At 37.2% G+C, this 22,830-nt stretch overlaps 1 protein-coding gene across 3 annotated transcripts; it reads right to left on the reverse strand.

The window, feature by feature from the left end:
* Positions 1 to 1,048: 1,048 nt before the first annotated feature.
* ddx4 (DEAD (Asp-Glu-Ala-Asp) box polypeptide 4) lies at positions 1,049 to 21,745 on the reverse strand. Of its 3 annotated transcripts, none has more exons than XM_052566751.1 (25): positions 21,636 to 21,745; positions 21,096 to 21,171; positions 20,434 to 20,464; positions 15,628 to 15,675; positions 15,074 to 15,106; positions 11,551 to 11,604; positions 11,205 to 11,261; positions 10,607 to 10,633; positions 10,430 to 10,513; positions 10,167 to 10,205; positions 10,053 to 10,079; positions 9,919 to 9,981; positions 9,677 to 9,721; positions 9,535 to 9,591; positions 9,402 to 9,446; positions 9,152 to 9,294; positions 8,379 to 8,531; positions 8,116 to 8,270; positions 7,070 to 7,199; positions 6,813 to 6,979; positions 4,369 to 4,514; positions 3,466 to 3,565; positions 3,037 to 3,307; positions 2,626 to 2,733; positions 1,049 to 1,639 (listed from the first exon to the last, which is right to left on the reverse strand). In XM_052566751.1, the coding sequence occupies exons 2-25, from the start codon at positions 21,117 to 21,119 to the stop codon at positions 1,556 to 1,558; spliced, it is 2,091 nt and encodes a 696-aa protein (XP_052422711.1). In that variant the 5' UTR covers positions 21,120 to 21,171; positions 21,636 to 21,745; the 3' UTR covers positions 1,049 to 1,555. The 3 variants fall into 3 exon arrangements, with proteins under 3 accessions (XP_052422711.1, XP_052422712.1, XP_052422713.1); XM_052566752.1 differs by having other exon boundaries at positions 9,535 to 9,570; positions 21,636 to 21,743; XM_052566753.1 differs by lacking the exon at positions 9,535 to 9,591 and having other exon boundaries at positions 21,636 to 21,744.
* Positions 21,746 to 22,830: the final 1,085 nt, after the last annotated feature.

Consider the following 22,830-nt stretch of genomic DNA (forward strand, 5'->3'; position numbering starts at 1 on the left):
AAGTTACTGCCATCATAAAAATACACTTGTAGGTAGGATCCAAATTCTACATATCACATTTAATGTCCAACAACAAATATTTTAGCTGAATTTATATTTTATTCAGAATAACTGCGCTATTTTGCATGACCTTCCATCGGTTTAGTGCGCATGCGCGCAGCAGCGCTCGTTCACGTCACGAGCCTCGCCCAACCCTGACAGCAAAATGGATTTGCATGACTTTTTTAGCATTTACATATTTAAAAAGTTTACGTGTGACATGTCAGTTACGCATTGAGGAAATCACAATGTCTCAAATGCATTAAACAGTGGTTGGTCATGGTGCATCGATTTGATCCGTGATCGACATTAAGGGCTTAAGAATAAACATGCAGATAAAATGATCCCTATCGTTTTGAAAGGCTATTTGAAATCAGGTTTTACATTTTAATTCCCGCTTTTCTTTGCGTCTTTTAGGAAACGCACCCCTGGTGTGCATGTTCTCTTGGCAATTTTTTTTTTACATTTAAATTCTTATTTCAATTAAGTTAGATGTGTCTTTTAAATAAAAGACCAAACACATTTCCAAATTTAGTCTAGATCACATTTACCAATGAATAATTCTGAGCACAAATGTATTTGCTGTAAACTCAAGCTTATTTTTTAGTTAAGGATTTTGTTTTGTGCCAGGCTTTTGTGGTTTTTCCTTGAGATGCAAGCTGCATCAATGACAAAGGACTGGACTTCAGTTAGCAATCAGATCGATGTAATGAAAGGCTCATCTGTGTCTGTGTCCATCCAACACGTCTACTACTCTGGCCTCTTCACTGCCATCAGCATCCCAAATCTGAGACGCTGAACTCTATGAATATATAGCAGTCTTCATGAAAACATATTTAGGAAGCAAGACTGAGGTTTAGGAATCAACACTTATTCTTTTTGGAGAAATCAAATGTCAACTTCCAGCTTTATTTTTAGCCATTTTAACAAGTGGAGAAGCACTGCTCTGTGGTACAGCATAGTCTTGAACGTGAAATTTCAGCAAGATTAATTATTTTAAACCAAGTCATCTGGTAAACAATCGCTTTATTTACCTTCATCTGGGAAGGTACATTAGCAAAACAAGTTTCCTTACTTGTATACTTAGGCTTTAAGACAAATGTCAAGAAAAACAACCTACAAATTGTCACATTTAACAACAGAACTGATCGATACACTACCACTGTAGGAAAGACTTTCAGGTAGAAGCTCACAAAACTCAATACGCTCTTAGCAAAGTGTTAATGTGATGATGCAAAACAAATCCACTAATCCAGTTGTGCTCTTCAATCCAAACAAGTGACACAAATCCAATCGTTAATTCAAACCAAACAGCTAAAAGGTATCATGTCTTGATTAATACTCGGTCCTTCAGATCAAACCTACAGTTTTCAGAATGTGACTTTTTAAATGCAACAGCTTTACCATAGTGCTACATTAATCAATTAACATTTCAACAAACATGCTGGAGAAACATACTAATAAACTCACAAAAATAAAAATAAATCTGCATAATAGAATGTAAGGTGTTCAGTAGTTATTCCCATTCCTCATCATCTGCAGCAGCTGCTGGGGTTGGGGCGGATGCTCGAGGCGGCTCATCTGTCTTGAAGGACCCTCCCTACAAACAGAAACCAGTAAAAGTTTCGTTTTACATTTGATGTTCCCTCCTGATGTAATGACCCACCCAACTCAGAGCAGCTGAGTCCTTAGCCATCTTCAACGATCTCTTGCCTCTTTATTTGACCCTCGAACTCTAGCACTCACTATTATAATTCTATTCTTTAAATAAAACAAAAAAATAAAAACTTGCTACGTGTACCGTTAGGCTAACTAAAAATCATAATAGCACTTGCACTTTTGACTGCTTCTATTGTCCTCATTTTTAAGTCGCTTTGGATGAAAGAGTCTGCTGAATGACTAAATGTAAAAGACATGCATCAAATTACAACAAATCAAGTTCAGGTATGGAGTCAATATGATGCTTGCTCATATATATATATATATATATATATATATATATATATATATATATATATATATATATATATATATATATATATATATATATAACAAAAGAAAATAAAATTTTGCAAACAAAAGTATTGAGGGAAATAATTTTGCTTTTGCAAACAAAAATAAAGAATTGCAAAACAAATGAAACGGCGCGAAAGCAATGATTTTGCAATACATATTTTCCATGGGCATATCTTTTATTTGCAACGCTGCTTTTATTCTGCGTGTAAATCTATTTGAGCTTGCGATACCGTTTTCCCTTTGCGCTTAACTTTTCTGCACGTCTAGCTTTCTGGCAGTTTTGACATGGGGGTGGAGCCAAGGGATGGGGGCGTGTACAACATGCCTCCCTGGAAGTGACATCATCGGCCCGAGACGCAACTCACTGATCCGGGTCCTGTCATGATGAGCAGAGGCTTGCGAGTGGATCATTTCATTTATGTTTTGCAATTCTTTATTTTTGTTTGCAACAAGCAAAATTATTTTCCTCAATACTTACATTTTTGTTTGCAAAACATTTTTTGTGTGTATGTATACGTCATTATACTGACTCCATATTCAGGCAGCCACATGAGAAGTGTTGAGCCATACCTTTCGTGTGTCTGTAGATGCAAACACTTTTCCACGAGGGTTGAAGCCTGTTGTTCCATGAGCACTGAAAGCTATTTCCTCCAGCCATTTGGGAACTTCCTGTTGGGCCTGGGATAAAGGTTTATGAAGTTATTGATATTTGTGTGTACTGCATACAGTTCATTGCCTATGTTTACATTTAAACACAGAATATGCAACATTTCATTCAAATATTCCATTAGTTTTTAAGCACATATTTGAGCATTGACCATATGTGCGCTGCTGCTTTAGCAATGATCAATTATTATGGATTAGAGCCCAATTTAAATCTGTTGTTCATATAAAGTGATTTTATAGGCACAATATGAACATTTTACAACTAAAGAGTATGAAAACACTAAGTATCTTGGATGCGATATGAAAAGTACAGACCCCAGACAGAACTTTGACCAGAGAGCGAGCTAATGGAGTATCAGACTCTGGGTTGAAGAAGGACACGGCCCGCCCGATGTTCCCACAGCGTCCGGTTCTCCCGATGCGATGGACGTATTCGTCGATGCTGCTGGGCAGGTCGAAATTCACAACGTGCTGGACCTGCTCAATGTCCAGGCCTCTGGCGGCAACAGACGTGGCCACCAGCACCGGACACTGACCTGTGCGAAAATCACTGAGAGCCTTCTCTCGCTCTCTCTGCTCCCGATCACTGTTCAGAAAAGGAATAAAATTCAGTTAAAAGCTTTGGTCAGAAAGGATCTCTAACACCATGCATCTATAACTGCCTTGTTTTCTTCAATAACATGTTCGCTCTGATATAATGTGTTGGAGAAAAAATTACAGAAAGGGACAAGAAATAAACAATACCCATGGATGCTTGTAGTGGACAGCTTCTCCTGGCAGAGAAATGTTGCAATGAAATCAGCACTTCTTTTGGTTTCAACAAAGACCATCGTGCGCTCAGTCCCTGTAATGGCAAACAAAGTGCCATAAAACACATCCGTTTGCTCAGGATATGAACATCGAAGTTGATGTCAACATTTAATTCTTTACAAACCATATAAATCTTACATGTATAAAATTGATGCAAAACTGGATTTCACAAAAATAAGTGAATAAACAGGAATCAGTTTTACACAACTGGTTACAGGATACAATCAATACCAAACTATTGGAAAATCAGTACCAAACTATATGTACTGCATTAGCACAAAGCAGTTACAATTATATTTTTTTCTACTGTTTCTGAACCCAACAAAGATGCACATCACGGTGGAAAAATGTCAAAGTATAAACCTCTTACTGCTACATTTGATTAAATCGGTTACAACTGAACATTCTTAAAAGGGCTTATAACAGACAAATCTAATTTTTAATTTAATAATAAAACGAATATTTGAATCTCAAAATTGAAAATCTTCAGCTTCAGTACTTTCACGCTTCGTAACACACAGAGAGCCGTGGCGTCACCACAGAGAAGAGGGACCCCTCTCAAACAGCGTGGCATTCCAAACGTGGTTTAAACATGCACCAGTATTGCGTTTTAAAAAAAATTCAGATCAAAAGAAAAGGTATTCGGTAGGAACCGGTATACAGCCCAGCGCCATTCATGACCCCTTTTAAAGGTGTGTGAACTAATTTAATAACTTGAATATCCATCAGTTTCTCACAAGGTTATCAACAGGTTTATACTTCAATAAGTATATTGCATATGGATTTTCAGTAAGGCCTCAATGTGAAATAATCAGTGGTGTATTCATGTGAATGTACCTGTAGATCGGAGCAGATCAAGCAGCTGGTCTCTCTTGGAGTACTGGTCCACCTGAATGATAGTTTGCTCCACATCACTGCATGCTCCACCAACCACACCAACAGCAAGGAAAATGTAGTCCACTTTCAAAAAATCTGCAGCCATCCTATCATACAACAGAGGGGGCAAAACATTTTCAAAATCTAGTTGTGTGGCTGACTAGGATCGTTTAAAGCCACGTGTAATTAATCTCATTTTAAATTTGACTCCAATCAGAAGTTTTTAAAAGGGGGGGTGAAATGCTATTGATGCATACTGAGTTTTTTACACTGTTAAAGAGTTGGATTCTCATGCTAAACATGGACAAAGTTTCAAAAATTAAGTTGTACGTTTGAAGGAGTATTTCTGTTCCAAAAATACTCCTTCCGGTTTGTCACAAGTTTCGGAAAGTTTTTTTCGAGTATGGCTCTGTGTGACGTTAGATGGAGCGGAATTTCCTTATATGGGTCCTGAGGCACTTCTGCCGGAAGAGTGCGCTCCCGTATAGCAGCGCACTGAGAGCACAACAGACTTCACTGATCAGAGCGAGAGCGTCTCGAAATGTCACAAAAGAAGTGTGTTTTTGGTTGCCAGGGCAAGACAACCCTGCACAGATTACAAAAAAAAAACAGCATTAAGGGACCAGTGGATGGAGTTTATTTTTACAGAGCATCAACGGAGTTGTGCAAGTGTTTTTGTTTGTTCCCTGCATTTCGAAGATGCTTGTTTTACAAACAAGGTCCAGTTTGACGACGGATTTGCGTATCGTTTATTTCTTAAGGATGATGCAATCCCAACGAAAAAGGGTCACGATCGTGTGTTGGAACCGCAGGCGGTGAGTAAAACTGCTTCAAATATCTCTGTCTCCTTGTTGGTGCGTCCGCCTCCCATCGGAGACCCGGGTTCAAGCCCCGCTCGGAGCGAGACGTTGCTGATGCTGCTTTCGTTCAGTTTCAGCCTCTGGATCGGATTCTTTCACAGTTTCCAAACGCTCTCAACACAAAAGCCTACTGCGCTTGTGATTCTTTAGCTCCGTCCACACGTCACGCCTCCAGGCGCTCGTGTTTTTCCGGGAAAAATCGGTACAGACTATCTTTCGCTTATGAATATAATAAAACTAAAGACTTTTTGGAGTTATGAAGGATTCAGTACTACTCTATATGTACTCAAGATTAACAGGATATTGAGTGAAAACGAGCATTTCACCCCCCTTTAAGGGGGTGTTTACATTAGACTCACTCTAGTAGCTAGATTGAGTGCAACAAAGCAATGGAAGCACAATCATGTCAGAGCAATTTTTGAGCTCTCAGAACTAGTTTGGACTAGGGCTGCACGTTCTCAAGTTTTTCATTAACCGTTAACCGAGGCCCTTAGCGGTTAATACTCGGTTAACCATAGTGTGCCATAGTAACCATAACCATAGTAATTTCCGGACATTGGCCGAAAAAAAAAGGAATGTCCGACAAAATTTAATCTCTCCGGTCAAATTGTCCTATTAAAACTGCCTAATAATGCCGCCGATTAACACAATCTGAATTTGAGAATAAGCCTAAAATGTATAACAAGCAGACTCCGCGGCCGCCTCGCTAAGGCTATGACTATGTTTGACACGTACAATATTTGAAAAGCGATAATTATTTATTTATTTATTTAAATTACATTTATATCTGAATTTATGTCAACCTATAGACTTTCAAATATCAAAATGTCATGAATTAATATGTATTTTTGTACAAAATGACATATAAACATATTTTCCTATTATACTTTGCCTGGAAACGCTTCCAACAAGGCGTCGGTTCTATTTCTAGCATGCACGCGTCGAGCCGCGCGTCTCACGCAGGCAGTCGACAAGCTATAACCTGTTAACATGGGAGCCGAATTAAAAACGGACACGCCACGCAGCTGAGATGCTTTCACGCATCCAGTGTGTCCTGACCGGCCTAATGATGCCCGGGTGTTCGCTGTTGAGATTACAACAACGAGGTTGTACTTGAAGTATATCTAAGCACTGTATTGCAATACTTGCATTTTGCCCCGTCACTCGTATTAGCCCGCTTCATATTAGAAAAATGACTTCTTCTTGTGGACATTACAAATGTCTGGGAGCGCTCTGGCGGTCTCTGGTGGTGCAAAAATGTATTACAACTAAATTCAATGCACGCCATTGACGTCACTTAACCGAGCAAAATGTTTCACTCGGTTACACAATTTTTAACGGTTAATCGGTTAACCGGTTAACCATGGACACCCCTAGTTTGGACATATCTATTCTAATGGTTTTTGTTATTTTTGAAACTTTGTAATCTTTTACACTAGTTTCAAAAAGCAGATTGAACATTTAGCATCTTTCAATCAGACAAAACCCGACGCATATGTCTGCAGTACAGCATGAATTGACCTTTAAAGTGTTTCAGAGACAGACCTTTGAATATCTTCAGGGTATGTGGCGCTGAACATGAGGGTTTGTCGATCCTCTTTTGAAGGCATGCCTGGAGATCCCACCAGCTTACGCATATCAGGCTCGAAGCCCATGTCCAGCATTCTGTCTGCTTCATCCAGAACCAAATACCGCAGCTTACTCAGGCCAACCTGACACAGAAAAGTAAAACAACAACAACTCATAGCCACGTTATATATCCAATCGTTTATGCATACTTTAGCACATTGGGGAGGCATTACCTTTCCACGACCGATGATGTCAAGCAATCGTCCTGGGGTCCCACACAAAATATTGCAGCCCTTTAACACCTCTCGAATTGTGTATCCAGTATTTATTCCACCATAAACCACCACAGGACGCACACAGGTCCTACACAAGATTCAAAACCGCACTTTATACTGCCATCATTTTTAACCTGGAAGCTACAAGCAATATATAATAAATGAGGGAGCTCATACGAAGCTAATGAGGAGTTATGAATCCGAATCAAGCATTGTAGAAAAAGCTACATAAATAAAGGTGAAATCTGTATCAATACTCAGCCCTACCGTGTAGAGCTGCACAATTACCGGTAATCAAATTTCTAAATCACAATTACAATTATGGATGCCACAATTACGTAATCGTTCAAAGTCCACTTATGGTACTCTGTGTGCTTAAGGGGAATTTTCTTTTTTCTTTCTAAATTTTATCTTAAGGATTTTTCCTCATTTTAAATTTCAGTATAACAATACCATTCTTTTTTCTTTTTATAATAATAATAAAAAAAAAAAACTATCTGATGTAGTTGACATTTTAAGCTTAATATTATAAAAAAGTACTAAAGGTTTTTTCAGTTAGTGTTTTCAGCTTGTTTATATTCATAAAAATATGCAAAAAACGCAATTAAGGGAATAATCGACAAGTATGATTTTTTTTCATAATCGTTAAGCTCTACTGTGCATAATGTTCTGCAGTAAAATTTCAAAAGGCAATTGCAGATTTACTTGGTATTTATTTTTCTATTGATTTTAAGGGGGGTGTCTCTATAGCCAGAAGCAGACAGAAGTTCAGGGCAACACATGAGAAAATTAACTGTCTTGTATGTCAAAGGTTTGTTACTATTTGCATGCCTTTTGTTAAATAAAACTGCAAAGATATTTCTGTTTTCATATATACAGTTTAAAATTAGAATTATTCCAAACAAAGTCTAATTTCAAAATTACTTTAAGCCAAGAAAATTCTAAATGTAAAACTCTACATCAATGTATACAAAAAAAGAAGCTGAAAATTGTAAAATGTGTACCCATATGCAAACTTCCTGGCCTCCAGATAGATCTGATTGATGAGCTCTCTGGTGGGGGCCACGATTATGGCCTCGGGCTCTTGCACCTCGCTGAACTTGCTGGCAGCCACACCATCAGCCATCAGCCGCTGAAGGATGGGCAGCAGGAAGGCCGCCTGACGGATGGCACAGAGCAAGCAAATGGTGATTACAATCACTGACAAACCACTTCAGAATGAAGATTGGCGTTTAATAAGAACGGCGTGTCAGAGGGTTGTTCTTGCCGTTTTTCCTGATCCGGTCTGGGCACAAGCCATTAGATCTCGTCCAGCAGAAATAATGGGAATCCCATGTTTCTGGACAGGAGTAGGCTTCACATATCCAGACTTCGTTACATTCTTTCTCAGTGATTCACAAAGTCCTGCTTCATCAAAAGTCTGTAAGAGAGAGTGAGCATGTGAGTGACATTTTGAAGTACTGTTGAATTTGTAGCCATTTTGCCCTATTTTCATAGCCTCTGAGCATGCTACGTAAACAAAACTGCTTGTGAAAATAAGCCTGTGTGTAGACAATGAAGAATATTTTTCCCATCAATGTCTTGTAAAATTTAAGAAACCGAGATAATTAAAAAAAAGACAGCCATCATTTAGATGTGTTCCAGATTGACACCTTAAACTGGGAGGCGTTAGCAGTTAATTAAAAATGTACAACTAGTAAGAGTATTACAACCAGTTCCTTATTTCTAATGGAAAAAAGTGTACCTGGTTAATGTTTGTTTGCTTTATTTTACAAGAGCACAAATCTTGTTTTTTTATGGTGCGCGCGCACAAATAAAAGTAACCACTTTTGCAGATTATATCTTTCTCCAAAAAGATCACAAACTAATGCACTGTAAACCAAAAATGATTTTATTTTAAAACAAACAGGCCTACCAGGATGCAAATCTCTATTACTCTATTATTATGGTCTATTACTGCATTGACAAATCACACTGATAATACAACTTCTAATAGTCAAAGTTAAAATGGATTACAATATATATGCTCTAATAACTTACCATAATAGCCTTTGGAGGATTGCTGCCACTCACATCCACAAGGATGTCATCATATTTGTCAAAATTAATGCCCGTGGCATAATGGGAAAATATTGAACTCTCCTCTTCTGGAGGGGGAGGCGGCACATAGACAACCTTGGGTCCTACAAGAAACAGAAACAAATGAATAGTTCATTCTGGATATAAAACAAGTCAACTATAAATCTTACGCTGTATGAAGCAAATGACTTGCATTGAAAAAATTACCCACCTGCATTTTCACCTGCTTCTTGATCTGGCTTGTCTGCGGTTGAAGCTGGACAATTAGGAAGAAAAAAAAAACTAAGCCAATTAAAACGCAAAAGGTTCATTACTTACTAGTTACTACAAATGTAGTAAATTACCCTTGGAAAACACTTCCTCATTCCGGCCTCTGAAACCTACAGTGTCATTAAAGAGAGCTCAATTGAACCCATAACATACTCACCAACTACAAAAAAAACAAAAAAACAAAAACACACCACCACATTAATATTAAAATGTTACCTCCTCTTCCAAAGCCTCTTTTTCCGGTCTCTTCATCCCCGCTACCTTAAAAGCAGGACATAAATACAAATATTCAATTACTCCGTTGTGACTGGTCAACGGCAGCTGTGGTCAAACATGTACTATAACCTAAACTGCATAATTCACCATTGGCCCAGGCAACTAACTTTCTACATAGCTGTACTAGTTTAACGCCTCGTGTCTTCCAGCCACTATCTCATCACATTATAACTACAACTAACCATCACGGAAGCCCCCACGAAAGCCTCCACGACCTCTTCCTCGGCCTTCACCTCCTTTCCAACCTGCAACAAACAGATGGGCTCCATGACACAGAGTCATAAACAAATGTCTATTATTCAGAAAAAGACATTACCCTCATCTGTGCCATTTTCGTCATTTTCTGGAAGATAAACAAGAACAGTAATTTAAAAAAAAAAAGTGTTTTAAATTGTGACAATTTTTACACCGACAACAACAAATTCATCACCTCTTCCAAAGCCTCTTCTCCCAGTCTCTTCATTTCCGCCTTAAAAACAGGCAATGAAAATTTTAAAAACTAGTCATTACACAACTTTACCATGATTGGTCAAAGTCAATGTTGTGTGGTTAAATGTGTGTATAATGACCACTAAAATACACAATACACATTGCATCAGGCACCCTACTTCACATACAGCAGGAGATGACAAGAAACATGCATGGCTATTTTCTAGCATAAATAGCAAATCAAAGTTTATTCCAAGAACCAACCATCACGGAAACCACCACGAAATCCACCGCGGAAACCCCCACGGGATCCACCACGACCTCTTCCTTGGCCTTCATCTTTCCAACCTTCAACAAAGAGACCAGGTCCATGAAGCAATGCAGCGCAAGTCATAAAAACATGTCTTGTTTAAAAAAATAATAATAATAAATACACCTTACCCTCATTGTTTTCATTTTCATCAGTTTCTGAAAAATGAGCAAGAATGTCATGTAAAAATCAATATTAAAATGCATACATGCAAGACTGCACAATAACAGTTGATAACCATAATTATGCTCAATTTGTCAATAATTGTCAGGAATTTCAGTAAACTACACTGCATTTTAAACAGACCTTCTGATCTTCATTTTGTGCTATAATAGAGTCGCCACCCGTGGTCACATTATCATAAATGTGATGGTCACTTCAATGAAGTAGTTTACCATGTATCCTTCTCTAACAAACTTGTAGAAAGGGAATTCATCCGAAACAACTCTTGATGTGGGGACCATTCCACAGTGCCCTTCAAGGGCACAACAATGCCATTCGGAGAGATTTAGCCTCACTCATGTCTTTTACAGTAAGTTGCTTTCACCCATAAAGATTTGGAAGACGTATCAAAATATTGAAATGAGTGAAAAAAGCTTTCAGATCACAATTTTAAAAGGCAGTTTGTGTGTGTTTTTTTTTTTTTTTTTTTTTTTTGAGTATAACAAAAATTGACTGAAATCCTTAAAACCAGACTTCTGTTGAGGGGAATGAAGAATGTAATAACACCTGATTTAAAGGTATTTCTGAAGCCTCCTCTTCCTCCTCGTGATCCTCCCCTTCCTCCTAAAACACATAAGCAATGCTGGTTTAACACCATGTACATAAGCTTACAGGAGATACACACAAACAACTTTGGATTCAGATTTACAAAGTTTAAATGTGGAATTCATGCAAACCTCTGAAAAGACCATTTTTAAAATATGTAGTTTTGCACCTCCCTAATCAGGACTGCTTTACAGTAAATGGTTCTCATTAATTAATTAGTTAATTTATTCATATTTATACACATCCAGATTAAAAATAAATAAGGCCTTTAGCCTTTCATCGAATATGAAAAAGTTGACCTACTCACCTCTGCCCCTGAATCCATCACCAGCAGTCGTCTTCCATGAGCTGCCATCACCATCTACAAACACAAGGACACACTTTAGGTCTGATTTAGAGCTGGATCATGACATTAACTTTCAGGAATCACAATTCCAAATTAGGGATGGGCAATATCTTAAAGTTTGTGATACCAGTAAAGATTTTTAATTTTTTAAATAAGATAAATACTGAATGCCGATTAAGGAACATCTTATTGAATGCGTGTTGTGTTGTTTTGACTGATAAAACCATTATTGTGCACCATTACTCCGACTTTTGCAGCACTGTGCTTTCGTTCCTCCATAAAAGCCCAATTTCCCTGTGCAAATCAGTAAAATCATGTAACGTAACATTTGCAAAATGGGACGTACTTAAATTATGTAAATATTTTTCCCAGGGTACACATGTTAGGAAAAAATTGTTAGCCTGAATGCAACGCAAGTCGCTTTGGATAAAAGCATCTGCTTAAATGCATATAAATAAAAAAATCCGGACAGCTCTTAAAGTAACAGCAGGCTACATTTTATTTTACATTTGATATTCATTTCTGCAGTAGGCTGTACCACACTACAGAGAAAAGTCCTCTACTTCATATGAACGCTCTGTTGCAAAGCTACTTGCGTCACTACAGTCACTTTCCATTTTAGCGACTCTGACAGCAGCTGTCAATCAATCTGTCACTGCGGGTCTCAGGTTCACGCCCCACGCACTCAGCCCTGCCCCCAGTTCCTCCCCTCCATCTCAGCTGTGCTCTTCCCACTTTTCAAATATTGCCAGTGGGTGGAGTCAGGCTCTAACCAAGGGTTAATTTCCCCTTTCAATACAGATAAAATATAAAGTACAACTATACAAATAAGTAATGAAAAAAGATAGATGAGTAAAGCAGCACATGGTAGATGGAGTGCAAACCAGTGAAGTAAACAGTGCAGATTAGGGGTGTCACGATTCTCCAAATCCTCGATTCGATTGCATTTTCGATTCTAAGCTCACGGTTTGAATCGATTCTCGATTTTTACATTTATTTTCTTTAAAGCACAGATTGTCATTTTTCAAACTAGACTTTTATTTAATATAATATTTGACCTTTGTTTGCGATGTATCACATTACACTGTCAAATTTAAAACTTTTATTAACAACATAATGTAACAATAACTTATATCTTTAGTCAATTGAAAACTTAAAATAAACTGCCATCCAGTTTCTCTTTTGTAAGTGCAGTCTTCTTCACAAAAGATGACATTCAAGTTCATAACAAAACAAACAAAAACAATAATGACTAAACTAACCTTCAAATATTACGATCTATTTAAAAGATTAAAGATAAAACACGTTAAACACTTCACTGTCATTCATTTAGATTTTATATATATATATATATATATATATATATATATATATATATATATATATATATATATATATATATATATATATATATATATATATATATATTATATATATATATATATATATATATATATATATATATTTTATGTACAGTATGTGTGTGTGTGTGTGTGCGCATCATTACAGTCTGTAAAATATGTGTATCTTTATTACAAGACTGAAATCACTAGCAATCAGAAGAATTCCAGTTAATCAAGTATCTACAAAAGATCTACTCTATAAACAATGCATTAAAGACAAAATTAAATTAAACAAGCAAAAGAAATGATTACTCGCATGTATCTGGTCCACTGATGAAGTCATGGGTCAATTAAAGTGAATTATTACTCATTTTCTAACAGGCGTCGAATACTGACTTTAGGAAAAGGGGAATAACCAAATTACATTTGAGATAACTAAAACAGCAAGTCCCGCCCCACGACTGACAAAAATAAAATTGTTCACGCGAGCAGAGGTGAGATGATCGAGCGCGAGGATGTGGGGAATGAGCATGCGCGCGCGAGGGCTTTTATTGCACGCAGAGTACATGTCACGCGCGCGAGAGTTTGAAATGAGCTCGATGGCTCCCGTTTCTTCGCATCCGATTCAGTTTTCCTCTCGCGGAAGCCATATAGCGCGCACGCCAGCATCAGTTGAATGCTCGGTTATTTTTGTCATTGATTTGCCGTCATACAACATGGGGGCGAGGCAGCATCGACGATTCCATTTTTCAAGTTCGAGACTGTGACTTAATTTCGATCTATTTCGACCCCTAGTGCAGATATAATGATTGTAGCAACCTTATTTACAGGAAATACATATTTGATATGGATCACTATCATTAAATAAAATCACTCAAAGTTGTGGTCATATGGCCTCATGTTAAATAATCATTGATGTTGCCTCTCTGTGCAACTCTCAGAAATCAGCTTGGCAAGAGTAATATCAACTAAACTAATACATCATACATGTTCTGTGTGTGTATATTTAAAAGGGAATGATTTAAACCTTGTAGGCTAGGAAATGATACATGAATGAATTGAATAAGCACTGCGCGATCATCAATCAAACAGCTGCGTTGCAGTCTCTGCGCATCTCTCAAAAACCAAACTAGCTCTCTGTCAAGAGAAGGCTAATAATCAGCTCAGATACAGATATATTTCCTACTAGGCATACATGTTTGCTTCGTTATGTTTTGCTGGTTTGCGTGGCACACGCAAATTTGTTTAGTGAAGTAAAAAAAAATAATAAAAAAAAAAGACTTAAGACTGCTTAAAGATTTATGCTTAATGAAAAAGTGTGCCTTGAATTAATTCAGTCGTGTTCAGACGATTACTAAACCTGTCATGAAAGCTCTCTACTAGAAATTAAGTGTATACTCTATTACACTGAATAGGACAAATAGTTGAAGCACAAATATTTTTCCATACTTTTCCAGACCTGAAAATTACTTAAGGGAAATAGCTACTTTTTTAAACTGCGCAGGAACCAGTGAGCCAAAGGAAATCATGTTGATTTATAAACTAATTTTACAATGCAGTAGCAAGTGTGTAAAGTAAATGAATGTCAATTTTATAAATGAAATGAGCGCAAATGAAATAGTGTTGCACTTGCCTTTTTCCATGCATTTCCTGGAAATTACTTAAATCAATTTTCAAATTTCTAAACTGCATAGGAAGCTTTACTGTTTTAATTAGAAAATATTGAAATATATACACACACACACACACATTACGAAAGGTCCCCAAAATGGGACTCGATCTCGCACTTGAAACTTAGTCTATACAAGGGTATCAGCTTCGACTGTTAGAACAAATTTAAATAAATTTCATAATCATTACTTTTTTTTTTAGTTAAACACCGTATATTTGTTCAGTGATAACTATGAAAAAAAAAAAAAAAAGGTTCTAAAACCTTAACGGTCTTAGCAACTAGTTCCGGTTCGAGCGCTGCCTACCTCCAAGTTTTAGCCGAATACAGATACAAATAATTGTGATTGTTACAGATACAAATACTAGCTTCGCTGCACACCTCCAATATATATATAAAAATCTGTATCGGTCATGAAAAATCATGATTGGTGCATCACTAGGAACAGCCAAAGAGAAAAATGGAAACAAACCTTCATTGTTTGCCTTCCCGTTTCCTGTACTTCCTACAAATAAAAAGCATTTTGTGATTTGCTACTCACACACATTTTAAACATTCTGTACAGATCCTTCAGTAATTTACAGAAGTGAAAAATGCATGTTTACTGGATTTACTTCAGGTAGTGGAATTTGGAGACAGAATTTGCATGTGTTAGGATTGAATTAAGAGCAGAACAACAGCAGGCTGTCTAAAAGACGCAGCTTATAGTCCTTTAACAGTTAGCATCTAATATTTCTTTTTCATAGCTGCAAAAACACGAATGCTATAAAAGTGGTTTCCAATTCTGCTGATGGAAAGCTAGCGTCCAGCAGATTTCATCTCCAACCTCAAACACATGTGGACCAGCTAGTCCAGGCTTTCGGGATAACTTGATAACTAGTTTTGAATCAGGGTTGGTAATGAAATCTGCAAGACAGTAGGGGTTCCTGTGCTATAGGCATTACTGTCAATGTTGGTCAATTACTGTGTATTTGCTTTTGTCTGAAAAGTTACAAATGACTGCATGTACAAAACATGAGAGTGAACCTGTATAGAAGCTCTTGAATCCTCCATCTGCACCTCTAGAGCTCAGACCTGCAAGTAAAACATTACATTTGAAATTTAAGTGTACATTCAGGTACATTAAATATGCAGATATTTTGAAAAATGTAAACCGTATTTCTAGGACTGTAAGTTGCATCAGTCCAAAACTACATCATGATGAGGAAAAATACATAAGTCGCATTTATTTAGAACCAAGAGAAAAGATTACCGTCTACAGAACTGAAGAACTGTGATACACGATAATATTGTCATTCTAAGACCAGTAACTAATAATGATAACGGCATAACACATGCACACCTTTTCAAAGATCAATAAACTTTTATTTTATGGCTGTTTCAGAGCAAGAAATACAAACATGCTGTCTTTGTGTGGCTTAAAATTAATACATTTTGTATGTTATATTATGTGTACAGTCTTGGCCAAAAGTTTTGAGAATTACATAAATATTGGAAATTGGAAAAGTTGCTTAAGATTTTATAATAGCAATTTGTATATACTCCAGAATGTTATGAAGAGTGATCAGATGAATTGCATAGTCCTTCTTTGCCATGAAAATTAACTTAATCCCAAAAAAAACCTTTCCACTGCATTTCATTGCTGTCATTAAAGGACCTGCTGAGATCATTTCAGTAATCGTCTTGTTAACTCAGGTGAGAATGTTGACAAGCACAAGGCTGGAGATCATTATGTCAGGCTGATTGGGTTAGAATGGCAGACTTGACATGTTAAAAGGAGGGTGATGCTTGAAATCATTGTTCTTCCATTGTTAACCATGGTGACCTGCAAAGAAACGCGTGCAGCCATCATTGTGTTGCATAAAAATGGCTTCACAGGCAAGGATTTTGTGGCTACTAAGATTGTACCTAAATCAACAATTTATAGGATCATCAAGAACTTCAAGGAAAGAGGTTCAATTCTTGTAAAGAAGGCTTCAGGGCGTCCAAGAAAGTCCAGCAAGCGACAGGATCGTCTCTTAAAGTAGTCTCGACTTTGGAAGATGGCCTGGTGTCAAGAAGGGCAGCGAAGAAGCCACTTCTCTCCAAAAAAAAAACATCAGGGACAGATTGGTCTTCTGCAGGAAGTATATTGAATAGACTGCTGAGGACTGGGGCAAAGCCATATTCTCCGATGAAGCCCCTTTATGATTGTTTGGGGCATCCGGAAAAAGGCTTGTGCTACCATCAGTCCTGTGTCATGCCAACAGTAAAGCATCCTGTCACCATTCATGTGTGGTGTTGCTTCTCATCCAAGGGAGTGGGCTCACTCACAATTCTGCCCAAAAACACAGCCATGAATAAAGAATGGTACCAAAACACCCTCCAACAGTAACTTCTTCCGACAATCCAACAACAGTTTGGTGAAGAACAATGCATTTTCCAGCACGACGGAGCACCGTGCCATAAGGCAAAAGGGATAACTAAGTGGCTCAGGGACCAGAATGCTGAAATTTTGGTTCCATGGCCTGGAAACTCCCCAGATCTTAATCCCATTGAGAACTTGTGGTCAATCCTCAAGAGGCAGGTGGACAAACAAAAACCCACTAATTCTGACCAACTCCAAGAAGTGATTATGAAAGAATGGGTTGCTATCAGTCAGGATTTGGCCCAGAAGTTGATTGAGAGCATGCACAGTCGAATTGCAAAAGTCCTGAAAACGAACGGCCAAGACTGCAAATACTGACTCTTTGCATAAATGTCATGTAATTGTCGATAAAAGCCTTTGAAACGTATGAAGGGCTTGTAATTATATTTCAGTACATTACAGAAACAAAGATCTAAAAGCAGTTCAGCAGCAAACTTTTTGAAAACGAATATTTATGTAATTCTCAAAACTTTTGGCCACGACTGTATATGACAGTTAGGGATGCTCATATTGACAGTTTAACCGTTAACCGAGAGTTAACATTATGACCGATGAAAGGGCCGTTCACATTTCGCATCTTTTTTTTTGCTCAAGTTCATTATTTCAAATGGGGTATTCATGCTCATAATGGAAAAGATGCACTTGTTTTTTCCAGGCGCATCCGCACCACATCTAGTTAAAAACATCTCAGAGTGAGGCAAGAGCATCAGGTCATCTGACAAGAACCAACTCAATCAGCTTCCTTCGGTGTGAAATTCCCCATTGTTTGTGAAAAATGAGGTGCACCCATTTTTTTTTACACTTCGTTACAGCAAGGGTTTTTCAGTAGTGGTAATCAATTACTGAAATGTCCTTGTTGTAACTGATATCACAGCTGATGGATGCATAGGACAGACACCTCAGGATCGCAGCTGCCCGAGCGCTTTGGAAAGGAGAAAACAACGTGCGCGGTGTGTGTACGCGAAGTCACTGTGCACGTTGACACACGCAACCACACGCCTACAGACATATTTAGCTGAGCAAGCCAAGTGAAGCAAGCGAAAAGTAGGCCCAGTTCGACAGAAAGGGCAACGAAGTTACAAAAAAGCATGTCCACAGGCTGCGCTCCAGACTTACCAAACTTCACATTATGACATGCTACATTTAAATAAAAATGATCGCGGCCAAAAATATTTGAGTGCTTTTTTTTTTTAATCACACAATTAACTGATTTATTGACTATTACGACAGGCCTACATGTAGTAAGATCCAATAAGTGCTCAAGTGCAAAGAACAAAAAAAAAAAAAATTCATGTAAACGAGGTATCCAAAGTTGTCCGCAGATTCACTAAAAAAAACAATAATAAAAATTTTATTTTTAAAAAGGCCATCAAAAATATATTAGAAAAGACAATGCTGAATAAAGACAGTTTGTTATTTTTGGGCAAAAATGTATTTTCGATGCTTCAAAATATTCTAACGGACCCTCTGATGTCACATGGACTACTTTGATGTTTTTCTTACCTTTCTGGACATGGACAGTAGACCGTACACACAGCTTCAATGGAGGGACTGAGAGCTCTCGGACTAAATCTAAAATATCTTAAACTGTGTTCTGAAGATAAACGGAGGTCTCACTGGTTTGGAACGACATGAGGGAGAGTTATTAATGACAATTTTCATTTTTGGGTGAACTAAACCCAAAACCAGCCTAAGCAGGTTGACAGATTTTAGTTGGTCATTCAGCCCAGTCTTTGCTGGTCAAAGGCTAGTCTTAGAGGGGTTTTGACCACTTCCTTAGCTGGTCATGCTGGTTGACCAGCTGAAACACCAAGCTAAAACCAGTTTGACCAAGCTGGGAAACCAGCCTTAACCAGCTAAGTTTAGGCTGGTTTTAGCTTTTTTTTTTTTGCAGAATAATCTTTATTAATAATCATGATTTTAATAAAAATAATCGTGATTATCATTTTGACAATTATCATGCAGCCCTAATAGTTTGATCAAATCTCAGTTAGGTCATTACTTAAAAACAAAATCTTATTTAATAACCAAAAAAAAAAAAAAAACGCTCCAAACTGTTTTCCTAATTAACATACACACACACACACACATACATATATATATATTAGGGGTGTAACGGTACGTGTATTTGTATCGGACCGGTTCGGTGCACGTGTGTACCAAATGACCGAATGCAATATTTTGTGTGCGGAATATTTACATTTTTGTGTTTCCAAACGAACATATTAAGTGGCGGAAGTCTCCGTAAATCCCGCCCTGCTGCTGATTCTAAGTCTGGTGACACACTGGCTGCGTGGCGGGAGCGTGGCATTTCTGCTGTGTGTCAGTTGCGTGATGGCTGCTTCGCGTTTTCTGTGTCTATACACACCAGAATCTTGCCTGACACGGCGCTGGCACGCTGCTACTACTGTGGGTGACAGAGGGAGACTGCCGACAGACCAGGATCTTGTCTTCATGACAACAATATCTATACTTCACGTTGAGTATAAATATAAAGCCTACTGATAAAGGACACAGTCAACAGTATTGACCGCAAAATAGACTATGTTTGACAGGTGTAATATGCCAGTGTGTCACCGGCCTAAGGTTTTCAAAAGGCATCTCGCGAGTGTGAACATCACTACAACTAGGAAAAAAACTATTGTAATTCAAACGCAGCTCCCGTCAGCATTTAAACAGACCTTTGCTCTTAATTCCGATCGGGCCAACGCAACAACGAAATCTGAGCAGGTCTAAAAACTGAGACTGTTGATGCTGCACTTTACACTTTGGAAAAGTTATATATATATATATTTTTTATATGAGCAGGTCTACAAGCTGGGATTGGTAATGCTGCACTGTACTTATATTTTTCATTATATTTTATTATATGATATTGGTTTGAGGCAGAGTATTTTATTTAGTGGAGAACTTTGCAGCAGTATTTTATTTCCTTTATTTATTTTATATATATATATATATATATATATATATATATATATATATATATATATATATATATATATATATATATGTCACCGGCCTAAGGTTTTCAAAAGGCATCTCGCGAGTGTGAACATCACTACAACTAGGAAAAAAACTATTGTAATTCAAACGCAGCTCCCGTCAGCATTTAAACAGACCTATATATATTACTAAAAAGTGTAAAAAAAAATAAAAAAAAGTCTAAAATTGTTCTGCCAATGTGTGCACTTGTAAGGATACGTTAAATGGATAACGTTAATTAAGGTATGTGAGTACAGGGCTGCTCATGTCTGAAATTAATATGAAAAATTTACATAAAATTACACTTTATATTTGTTAATCACATGTTTTAATTAAAAAATTAATTGTAAAACTTAGGGGTTTTTTTTCAATTGTGTTCAGCCTGGTGGGCCGCTGAATTGGTGACAAGCCGTGGGTTGAGAACCACTGTCCTAACTTACCAAAACCTGAACTGCAGGATACAACAGGGCCCTGTAAAAGGATGAACAAATTAAGTTAGTAACTTTAACTCATATATATATATATATATATATATATATATATATATATATATAAATTTTAAATTAATGTTCTAGAAGAAAGCATACTGAAGATACAATGATAAATACAAAGTATCAATTGTGATAAAATTAAACATTCCTCGTATCTAATGATATTCTATTTGGTTTAATTGCTGCGATTCAAATTTGTAAAGTTCTGGAATAGATCTAGTCTCCCTTATCTGACATCCATTTTAGGTTCTGAAGTCTGTACTTTGAAACAATCAGGTTTGATTTCTATCCCAGAACGCACCTGTTGTTCCTATTACACAAAACTTCTGGCAAAAACTTAAAGTCATAGGAGTTTATGAACTGATATACCGCATCTACACCGCGAATGCAGTGCAAGTAGCTTAGCATAAAAGCACCTCACGTTACCAAATGCAAACCATACAAACTTCTGCCAAATTCACTAATTAACTCATACTACTCACAAACAATGTAATGTTACATGTCGAAACAATAAGTTACAGTCTAATGTGTTCCCAAAACTATTTAAGAAACGAATAACCGTTTGGACAGTGAATTTGCACCCATGAGAGGATGAGTGTGGTGGGCCTTACCTGATCTTCCTCCCAGTCATCCATGATGAGCGGCGCAGCTGAGAGAGGATTAACGTCAATTAAATATCTGCAAGATCTGTTACAGAACACAAAATGCAGTGAAAATCAGGTCCTACACCAGAATAATTCACTTATCTGTTAACTTTGTGGATTTAAATTACATTTTAATCGGTCATTATAGTTTCTGCACGAGGTTAAACCTCTTTCAACGACAACCTCATTTAAAACGCCTGACGTTAGGTATCGGAGTTAACACAGGCAGCAGATAGCGTCGTTTATGTAATTATAATAATATAGATACATTTAAGTGAAAAAAATTAAACCGAGGTAAGTATATAACGTTACACCAAAAGCGGCTAACGTTAATTGGACCGAGCAGTAACGTTAACGTAAATGGCATTTTACCATTGATCACATGTTAAATATTCGACACTAACGAGTGAACTGTAAATGTTTAATCGTGTCCTTCAATCGCATTACTAAAGACCGAGGAATTAAATCATATTTGTATAGCTTATAAAGACAAAAAAAAAAGCATACGTTTTGCAGAAGTTGATGGCGGGAGCGCGTGAAGAAACCGCTAGCGAGAAAACCCGGGCAGAAATGACGCAATTATTCTGCGTGAGGGCGGGAAAATCGACGTGAAATCCGATTCGCGCTTTTGAACTGATTCTTTTAATGAATCAGACAAACGATTCACAAATCTATTGGTCTGAATCGAGGGCCAATTACTGAATAGAAGTAATGACTCTTTCGGTTAAAACGAGTGAGTGAATGACTGAACCGATCCCATAAGCACACGTGGTGTTTAATGAGGATTTAAAGCTGCAGTCCTTAACTTTTTTGAGTTCATAATTTACAAAATGTATATAATAAGTGAGTGCATCATTAATCCATTTTCCGATATTTATTTTTACAAATTAATTACAAATTAATTAAGTAAATGCATTTAAAAAGCAATTGATTGCTGTGGTCAACTGTCCAGATATTTGGTCACCAGTAGATCCTATGAAGTGAAAAGCTGAGTATTTGTGAAAAAAAGAAAGTTTTTTTTCTTTTTTTTATTAAGGCTTTTTAACTTTAAACTGTCACGTCTGGCCAAAAAGAACAATCCATGATCCATTATAACTCTTCCTCCAGTGAAAATATCCATCCCCTGTCAAGATCTCATGCCAATCCACCAAAATATTTGTTTAAAACTGTTTTGGACTGTTTGCACTTGATATGTACTCTCCCTATTCAGATTAAATGGCTTTTTCACAGAATAAATCAATATAATGGAGAGCAGAGGACTTGTATTTAGCCAACAACAAATGTTTCCAATTAAAAACATCTTGATGGATTTTGATGATGGATCACTTCACAAGATGTTAATTGTTATGTGGATCACTTGTGGGGCTTTTATCAGATATCTGAATTACTCTACTACATCTTCTATGGCCTAAGAGTGAATACATTTCCAGAAAATAATCAGTTTGATTAAGCTAAGATGACTCTAAGTTGTCAAACATTTGTCCAGATAAAGCAGCAAATTGTATCCTATACTATTTGTTAAAAGGATGATTTATGACTTTATTTTTTTGACCCATATCACTCTGACTGAAACTGAATTTCTTTCTAGTGTTGGGTGACAGAATCATGACACCCTATGTTTTTGGGTCTGACAAGACCAGGAATTCACCCTACCATGTGCTCTTTTCTGCAGTGTTATTGTTGTGCTGTGGGAGCAGTTGTT

This window comes from Carassius gibelio, chromosome B10 (genome assembly GCF_023724105.1).
Source record: "Carassius gibelio isolate Cgi1373 ecotype wild population from Czech Republic chromosome B10, carGib1.2-hapl.c, whole genome shotgun sequence".
Lineage (NCBI taxonomy): Eukaryota > Metazoa > Chordata > Actinopteri > Cypriniformes > Cyprinidae > Carassius > Carassius gibelio.